The sequence below is a fragment of the Penaeus monodon genome, chromosome 26 (assembly GCF_015228065.2).
Source record: "Penaeus monodon isolate SGIC_2016 chromosome 26, NSTDA_Pmon_1, whole genome shotgun sequence".
NCBI lineage: Eukaryota > Metazoa > Arthropoda > Malacostraca > Decapoda > Penaeidae > Penaeus > Penaeus monodon.
In genome coordinates this window covers 22,233,405-22,243,404 of record NC_051411.1, presented here as the reverse complement: position 1 = coordinate 22,243,404, position 10,000 = coordinate 22,233,405, and the positions used below count along the sequence as shown (strand labels likewise).

At 37.3% G+C, this 10,000-nt stretch overlaps 1 protein-coding gene across 1 annotated transcript in view; it reads right to left on the bottom strand.

Moving 5' to 3' along the window:
• The window catches only part of LOC119589996 (importin subunit alpha-7-like), a gene marked incomplete in the record, with an annotated part of 42,349 nt that overhangs the window by 23,066 nt on the left and 9,283 nt on the right, over window positions 1-10,000 (bottom strand). The window contains 4 exon segments of the mRNA XM_037938702.1: window positions 1,998-2,117; window positions 3,551-3,629; window positions 3,943-4,206; window positions 8,181-8,401. Of these exon segments, the coding sequence (XP_037794630.1) occupies window positions 1,998-2,117; window positions 3,551-3,629; window positions 3,943-4,206; window positions 8,181-8,401 (684 nt within the window).

The window sequence follows — 10,000 nt, the reverse complement described above, 5'->3', positions numbered from 1 at the left end:
GTACATTCATGTATACATACACTCATGTACAAATACATGTACATTCATTTCCACATTCATGTACTCACGTATGTACACTCATTTACACAAACATGTACATTCATTTCCACATTCATGTACTCATGCATGTACTTTTCAAAACTAGTTCATTTTCCACAGGTCTTATTACAAAAAATCATCTTACAATTTTCAAAAATAGGGAAAACCTGTAAGAACATTTTCTTTACATGTTTTAATAAGTTTAAAAATGACTTTCAATCTTCAATTCTATATACAAGTAAACTCCACAAATAATTTGAGAACAATGCAATATCCATTAACCCCTCGGACAGGAGACATGACCATCATGAAAAAATCTTGGTCGAGGGGCAGGTTACGTGAACATGCCGTCACGGGAAAATCTGGCTGTAGGACGGGTGACCTGAACCTGCTATCTTGAGCATTTTGGCTGAAGGCCATGGTGATGGAATGGACTCACCATCAGTGCACAAACCTAGTGGGAGTGTGGAATGAAATGTCAATGAGCAGTGACTGGAAGAGCGCTAGCTCCAAGGAGGATGCCATTTCCATGCATGGTATCATATTCCTGGCACCATTAGCAGTGACACAGGTTTCATTACAGTTTTTTTTTTTTTTTTTTTTTTTTTTTAAGACAAAAAAAAACTAGTGTTACAGTTTTATTTTTCTTGCACCAAGTTGCAGACAACCTAGAGAAATGATATGGAGTCTGTGCAAAGAAAAGAAAAAAAAAAAAAACATTACCATCTGGATAATGAAAATCAAACGCCAAATACGGACATTGGTAAATGGCTAAAAAGCTAAAATTGCTTATGCATAAAAAGAGTAAATAATTTTGCAAACAGGAAGCATAGAGCCTTGCCACCGCACATGTTCGCATGTGCCCGGAATACAAGCAGCCACCCAGCAAGGTGGCCGCTCACATAAGACAAATGCCAGGATTTTTTGTGATTTGCTTGCCATGGTGCAACCGGATCCAATAGGAAAGAAAACATGCTGTAAAAATTTCTTAAAAAGGAGAGCTTTGTGCGACTCAAAGGTTACAAAAGCTGCATTTATTACCAAATGGCCTAAAAATGTATACAAGACATTCATAGAGCACCCTTCCACATCAGAGTAACTAATACATATATATTTCCAATCCAAATTAAGCTAAGATAATTGTGTTAAATAAGTTTCATAAATGGAGTTCCTCCACTTGCAAATTTTGGTTCATCCTTAACCCTTTCCCGATGGGTAGTATTCATAGTGGCCTGAGCCTCGCTGCCGGGGGCTTATATCGTCACCCTAGCATGCGCGACCGTTCATGCCGAATACCAGAATCCCTTGCCTTTTCTTCATAATACTAAGAGCCTATGTTGTACAGTCTGAATAAAATAAGCAGTGGGTGGCATCATCGAGTTGAAACCATAGGTTTGTTGTATTTTTTTTTGCATTTCTTTTTTCAAGTTATTTTATAAGATACTTTAGTTTCAACAGGTTTATATTATCACTTCCATATTGATATACTTTTATATTCAGTGTTTTTATAAATACGTGATTTTTTTTTTTCTTTCTTTTTTTTACATATTGGTATTTTCACGTGGTTTTACATCATCACTTCGTGAATACTATATAATATCTTTGGCCAATGTAGTCGATTACCGACGTAATTTATTTCACGCTAACCTTGAAAGCCTGAGAAGCCTGTATGAAATGCATAGTATAGGAAAAATGAGAAAAAGTGTAAAAAAACTACTTAATCACATTTTCAGTGGCAAAAAAATATTATTTTGCCATAATTGTTACAAAAAAAAAAAATTCATGGCATGGCCATACATACACCATGGCATGTACGTACATGCCCCCGGCAGATATTCCTGCCATGCCATGGCATGTACGTACATGCCACCCGTTGGTAAAGGGTTAAGCAGATGGCCAATAGGCCACTTGTGTTAAGTAAACACAAGCTACAGTAATTTGATTCTAAAAACAATTACCTGAGAGCGATTGCCAGCTGTGATATTTGAAATGGTCCAGCATGCTTCTTTTCGGATGGATTCCTTGGGGGATGCTAGCAGGTGTAGCAGACATGGCAAGGCAGAACAGTTAAGGATTACCTGAGAAAAATTTGTTTATTAATAACTTGATGTAACCTTGATATTTCCATAAAAGTGCATCTACTATACGCTGTATGTGTGTACTGTGCAATAAACTTGTTTGGTGTTCTGCATCTGTGCTGTGTCCACATGTGGTATAGTTCAATTTACATTGTGCTGGTCTGCATTATGTATGATATATGCTTCTGTATTACCTTTTATATCATGTGCTGTACATATGAATTATGTCTCATGGTTTCTTGTGAATATCATGTTTATGTATGTGCGGTGTGTGTATGTGCATATGTTCTTTGTAAGCATGCAAGTGTGTGCTGAAAGTGTGTTACACATACTGTGTGCACTGCAATGTGTGTGTGTGTATGTATGTATGTGTGTGTATATGTATGTATGTATGTATGTATGTATGTATGTATGTATGTGTGTGTATGTGAGTGTATGTGTGTATGTGTGTGTATGTGTGTACGTGTGTGTACGTGTGTACGTGTGTGTACGTGTGTGTACGTGTGTGTGTGTGTGTGTGTGTGTGTATGTGTGTGTGTATGTGTGTGTGTGTGTGTGTGTGTGTGTGTGTGTGTGTGTGTGTGTGTGTGTGTGTTGCATGCATGTGGGCTGCAAGTGTGAGTTGCACATGAATGTTTTACATCTTGTATGTGTCTGTGTTGGACATGCAATACATGTTGCATGTGTTGTATCCTAAAATATGTGAGTGTGTTGCACATGTATGGGGGCTGCACAAGTGTGCATGATACATCCAAGAGTGCATGGTGCACATGTGTTGTGCTTTTGTGTGAATACGTGCCTGCATGAGCATGTGTGTGGTCTGCATGGGTGCCTATGTGAGTGCATGTGTATATATGTGAGTGTGTGTGTGTGTGTGTGTGTGTGTGTGTGTGTGTGTGTGTGTGTGTGTGTGTGTGTGTGTGTGTGTGTGTGTGTGTGTGTGTGTGTGTGTGTGTGTTGTGTGTGTGTGTAGTGCACATGTGTTGTGTGTGTAGGCACATGTGTGTGTGTGTGTGTGTGTGTTGTAGTGCACATGTGTTGTGTGTGTGTGTAGTGCACATGTGTGTGTGTGTGTGTGTGTGTGTTGTGTAGTGCACATGTTGTGTGTGTGTGTGTAGTGCACATGTGTGTGTGTGTAGTGCACATGTGTGTGTGTGTAGTGCACATATGTGTGTGTGTGTAGTGCACATATGTGTGTGTAGTGTGTGCGTGTGTGTGTGTAGTGCATGTATGTGTGTGTATGTAGTGCACGTGTGTGTGTGTGAGTGTACTGCATGTGTTTGTAAAAACTTGAATGAAGTAAACATCATTATTCTATCCCATATACTAACATTACCTGAATTCACTGTACTGTTACTTATCAAGTTTCTAGTACTCTAATTTTCCATATAAATTTACTGCAATGGAAATGAAATATCAAGCATTCTAATTACCTGTGTTTGAACATCATCTCCAGTTACAATATTTCCTACTGCTCTCAAGGCAGCTGCAACAACACTGTGCTGATTAAACCTAAAAAGTAGAAGTATTAAAAGTTATAATTTGGTAACATTAGCAGGAATTCAGAGAAGAATTTCTTCATTCCTTCACTTTTATATAAAAAAAGGAATAATAATAATATCAAACAAATCTAAGGTTTGTTTTCATATGATTTGGATTACTGTGTTATCTTCACATTTATTTCCATTATCTATAGCCTTGGTAATCATACAAATGCCTAAAATTACATCCAATTTCTAGCATGCTAAACAATCAAATCATATACTGTCCTACTTAAATTTACTTTCTAAATATCTGCACCTATATATGCATACAAGGTACTTACATTAAGAGTTCCACAAGTCTGCGGCATACACCAGCATCAATAACTGCCTGAATCTTTTCATTGGGTCCATCACTAAGGTAACTAAGAGCCCAACAGGCATCTGCTAATACATCAGCATCACTATGGAAGAGTAGACGGGACAGAACTGGGAGACATGGGGATACACGGGCAAAGTCTGGTGGTGGGTTCTTTCCTCGGCACAGGTTACTGAGTGCCCAAACTGCATTCCTTGTCATTGAGAGTCGAGTGGATTTACTGAGGAGCCTAAAACAATAAAAAAATATATATCCATATATTAGTAATCATGAGAGAAGGGAAAGAAAACATATGATTCACATGGGACCATATGAACTCTAAGCAATAAAATAATAAATATTTAGAATTTTAATTCTCACGCTGCTTCAAATCCTTGTCCAATTGAGAACATTCCATATTAGTATTAGCCTCCATACACATACTATGTATATCTGTATAGATGTAATAATAACATGACTAATGTCTTAACTGTTGCTATAAATGAAACTAAAGTGTTCTTAAATGCTTCAATACTTACTAGAAAAACTTGTACTGGTGTTACTTATTGGCCTCTTTTATGTTAGTGTATATTAGAGTACATAGCATATACAAACATGCCATTCCCAGTTTATTTAAGTGTATTTATTATTACTAATAGAACTATCAAAATATATTTTTTCCCAAAACCTCAAAGAAAGACAAAATCAGGTGAGGTCACAAGGCTGCTATTTATTTTCTCCATGGCTAAGGATTTGTGGAGCTATCTCTGTGCAAAGACATTGCACAAAACAATACAACAGTGAACAAAAGATTTTCCCAGTGACATGGGGCTAAAGAGTAGTGGAAAAATAAGAAGCACCTTTTTAAAATTTTAAATCAGCACCTAAGCTATAAAACCCCTCTCAACCTTACCTAAACCTCCCTGCCTGTATAACTCTTACCATGAATAATATGTCATAACAGAGGCCATTATTTCTATTTATGTGGAGTATGAATAGCTACAGCTCAATTACCAAATAATAGATTATCAAAAATGAAAGACTATAATAGCTGTGAATCTGCCACTACCATGACATGTCATGTCATGTCATATAAGGAGCATGATTTGAATATTTAATTCTGGACAGGAATGTTCTACCACTTCATAGTACATGCCACTAATCAACAGATGATGTTTATGAGTAAAATTTACTACAACGAATGTAAATAAAATATACAGAGCGACAAAAACATATTTTCTGATAACATATTACATCAAGGAAATGACAATATTGTATCAAGAGGTAACTCTGTGATATGTAATAGTATTGTGAGTGATGGGAGATTAAAAGAGAGGAAAAGAGGAGGCTCTGACAGAATGAAACATGACAAACAGTACCAGAGTTACAACTTCACCCTCATTACATTTCATTCACAAGAAAGAGGTGGGAATATGACTGTACAACTAAAGAAAACTTACCAAACAGTACCATACATATTGGATATTTCTTCAATAACATTTCATAAAATATACTGTATCCTTTTGTAAATCCCTCAATCCATCACCAACAGGTAGCACCTTTGTATATGTCCTGGCATGACTGGACTCCTTTCAGATTAGCATGTACACCCAAGCCACTTCAAGCTGTGCATGTTAAAAAATTGTTCATTTGTTTGACTATTAATAAAACTTTTTAGGAGCTGCAGCTCCTTAAAAGTAGACAACTGCTATTTTATTGCCATATAGAAGCTGAAGCCAAACTCAGAAGGTGGAAAAATTGTTTTCTGTGTTTCTTATCTTTTCCCCTTTGTTGCTGACTGCTATAGTAGATGATGGTTGTGCATCTCCTATTTGGGCTACTGGTGTCTTATCTCTTTGGGGAGTGTTTGTTAGGAGTGTGCCCACAGGTATGGCTGGGTGCTGAAGATGAAGTCGGAGATCAACAGGGGGCTCCCCAGTCGGCTATGGACTAGGCAGTCCTTGTGTAGCTGCTGCTGTTGTCGTGTTTCTGCTGGAGGATCGGGGAATGCTGATCTCCGTTCCAGATTCTGCGGCTTACATACACGAGTACTGTGTAAGCGCGCAGGGAATGAAGGGAGCCTGATGTCCAATGAGCGTGTACATGGCTGTGGACCTGATGTGACCCATCCTGGGAAACTATGCTGAACTTCAGGTTGCGCGGTTGTACTGCTACAGGTACTCTCCCTCCAGAAAGTGAGCAAAGCAAGAGAGCGAAATACCATAACGTATCACTCTGTGGGTCACCAGTATAGTAGGGTCGTAATGTAGGGTTATGCTGCTACACTGCGCACAGCACCCCATGCATGGTCCAGTTTGGTACATGAAGCTCCTGACAGCATTGGGTTAAGTGACTGGTCTGTATCAAACAAGCAAACACATGTTCAGCACATAAAACAGAGCAGGCTGACTGCACACATGGATGGATAATTGCCACCCAGCAATTGGGCCTAGTTCATCATAGCAAGAATAGATGCTACCCACATTCAATGGGAAAATGCTTTGCTTTGCAACAGTGAAATAAAAAAATAATGTAACCATATGATTTTCAATTTCTTTTGATGTTTTACTTAATGGTGGAGGTGGTCAAGTGCACCCAAAATTCTCCTGGAAGCATTTGGTTACGCTCCATACTTTTATGGTAATTCACGGTAGAGATACGAAATTCATTAAACCAATGGCTCCAGGCTAGCTAAAATTTCTTGGCACTTATCAACATGATGGGAGACACCCATGTTTGAGCAACTGGGACATTTACTTTCATTCTCTATAAGCACCAACAAAGTCCTGGATTGTGACTATGACAGACATGTAAAATAATATGATGAATTAGTGAAATTTTTTGGGTGTAAATTCCTGCAGAAGCATCCACCAAAAGCAACTAGTCATCACAGTACCACAACTGGATTCAGATAATGATGACCTGCATATCTCCAGGGAGACAGCCATTCTCAGTATGGCAATGCATACATATTACCCAGAGGTAATTTCATAAATCAAGGCAATGACAAATTAGAATTTACAAAATTATCATACTTCTTAAATCCATATACTATGGACATCATACTTCTTACAGTCACTATAATGAGAAAACATTATTTACTATCTATCAACATTTGTTCACTTTAAATATCAACCTTTACAATATACACCAGGCACGCCTATAGCCATCATGAAAAACCAACTCATCATGACAGGTATGGCTATAGCCTTCACAATGTGCTGGTGAGTCAAGCAGGAAGATTCGCTACATGTAACGGACTCCCAGGCCAATGGCAGGATGGTAGGCAGAAGTCACCAGAATCAGTGACACAATGAAATTTCTGGTATCGTTGTTGTAGGGTTTAAAAAATAAGTCTTAATGTACAATAGCCTCAGCAAGCAAGTTTGCCAAACATCAGCCAGGATATGAGAAATTGCTCTAAATGATATTATAGGGCACCTACACCCTCCTCCTTCCCTATCCTTGGTGTATGGAGTAAGGATAGGGTGTTTGGGAGGTATGGGTGAGTGGGTACTAGAGAGTAGACAGTTGCAATACAAAAGGATTAGAGAGAAGCCTCAAAGGGTTAAGGGGACCGTCCCTCAGTTAGGTGGGGGTTGTCATAAATGAGTTATACCCATTTTCACACTTGTTTAAGATTGTAGAATTAACCACATAAATATAAACACCCACAAAGATATACTCGGCAGTGAGTGGGGTTCATGCATCCAAGGCACTTCTGTGGCATCGGCAATTTTTATACATAAGTGTTTATCCCCTTAAAATATAACATTATATTTTGACATTACCTACTGAAATTCATTAAGGGGGGATGAAAGTGTCTTACAATTACAAATTCTTTCCAGTGTGAATGTTTTGATGAAAAAAAATAAAGAAAATCTAAAAATCCTCAAACAATTTTTTATGTTTTTTTCATTCAATTTTGACATAAACATCTTGTAAATAAATTTAGGGTTCAACAATAATGCCTAAGCAATAGTGAGTCTCTATCTCAAAAAATAAACAAATGCGACTTGTTTGATTAGGTCGGCCAACTCTAAACTTCACATATTCTTGGCAGGAGCTTTAGTGTCTTTTAGTACCAATTAGAACAATTTCTGGTGAGCTGGCTCTAGAAGTGAAACCACAAAACAAAATTCTTATTACATCATCCAATCATGAAGGTACTATTGTACATTAAACATTTTATCTTTAAAGTTAATACTTACTATCAATACTTACTGTAATAGAGGCATAAGAATATTTTCAGACAAAACATAATCACGGCAATCTGGTGAATCTCCTGCAATGTTGCCTAGTGCCCAAACAGCCTGTTCTTGGACATCTTCAAAATCTGAGCTCAAGAGGCGGATGAAGATAGGTACTGCACCAGCTTCTATTACAATTCGGGTCTGCGTGCTTGTGCCAGAGGCTATGTTGGTTAGGGCCCAAGCTGCTTCAAACTGTGAATAATTGAAATCTATTTTTATTTTTTTTTTCCAATTAATCTTCTAAACATTTACATCAGTAAAAATATTAAATCAAATATGTACACGAGCAATGACCTGTAAAAATAATTGATCTTTAATTTCTAGAAGACAATTCACATTAATTACCACACTCAAGCATACATGGTGAAAGTCAGCAAGACCTTTTCCTTCCATTTTTTTTCATCTATTTATTTCAGACTTCCAATTCTTTTTTCATACTGTGAGCATGCATCACTCTATAGTTTCCTACCTCTTTATGCTTTGACAGGATCACTTACTCTCACAAGGTCAAGCCAAAATAAGCTTATAAAGGGGTCTGTATGTATAACTAATGTTAAAAAATTTAAGTATAAATAATGATGATAATATTTCAGTTAACTTCACTCTGATGGTCGGTACTGTTGACCCTCTTCAAATTTGTTTTGATTAGAAATTGGTCATTTCTGTTGTAAAGAGCACTTCAATACAAAGGGCACGCAAGAGGCGGATTTTTTAAATTTTGGAAAACTAAGTGAGACAGATTATATTGTGCTGATGATAGTACACAATGAAACCTGATCCAAAATAATGGAATTATGAAAATTGGCCTTATGCATGGTCTTCATAAAGAGTTGAAACAGATATTGCATCTTTTTCATCTGTTTCCATTAAGAAAAAAAAATTACATGTAGACATTATCATAGGGTGTAGGTGAAAGAAATACATAGAACATAGAGAACCCACCCAGACATCTGATGATAATGATTTACTTGTTTGCAAAAATAATATGCACAAATGACTGAACAACTATATGCTGGTTCCCCATACCTAATGACCAGTTATTAAGTTAAAGAAAGAAAATAATATTGACCTATAGGGTAACTAACAATTCTTCCTTTACATAAAAAGGGTTTGGTCCTATTACCCATTACTGCCAGGCCACAAGTCTAGCCATCATAACAAACCGCTTGATCCGGGTATGGCTATATGCGTGGTGAGTCCGCTACATGTAGCGGACTCCCTCTCCCAAAGGACAGTTACCAGAAATCACCAGAGAGATTTTTAATACCATCATCTAAGGGTTAAATGAGGACGATTCAAAAGGTTAACTTTATGTGCGTGTTTACGCATAAACTTCTTCAAAAATTATAACCACCTGGCAACCAGCTCCCCCCTCCATCCTTCTGTTTGGAGCATGGGAAAGATTTAACAGCTTCAGTAACTCAAACATTCCATCTATTTTACATATATGTATATGATTTTAATTATTTTGTACTGATATTGCCATCCACAGTCCTCCATCTCTTCATGACCAGATTAAAAGAAAAAAAAAATCTGATTTAGATTAGCTTTCTTTATGATTTAATCCATTTATTAAACGTTTTGGAAAAAAGGGGGGTAACTTTACACCCTTTGCACAGAATTGATATAGATTTAGAATATTTGTTTAGGTACTTTGGGGAAAAAATATGTCCCATGAATGGTACAGCAAACTGGGGCTCTCACGCCAATGGAGGGGCATAAAATCATATATGAGAAGCACAATTATATATTCTACATAATTCTAGGGTCAATCACTACACAGAAGCACAA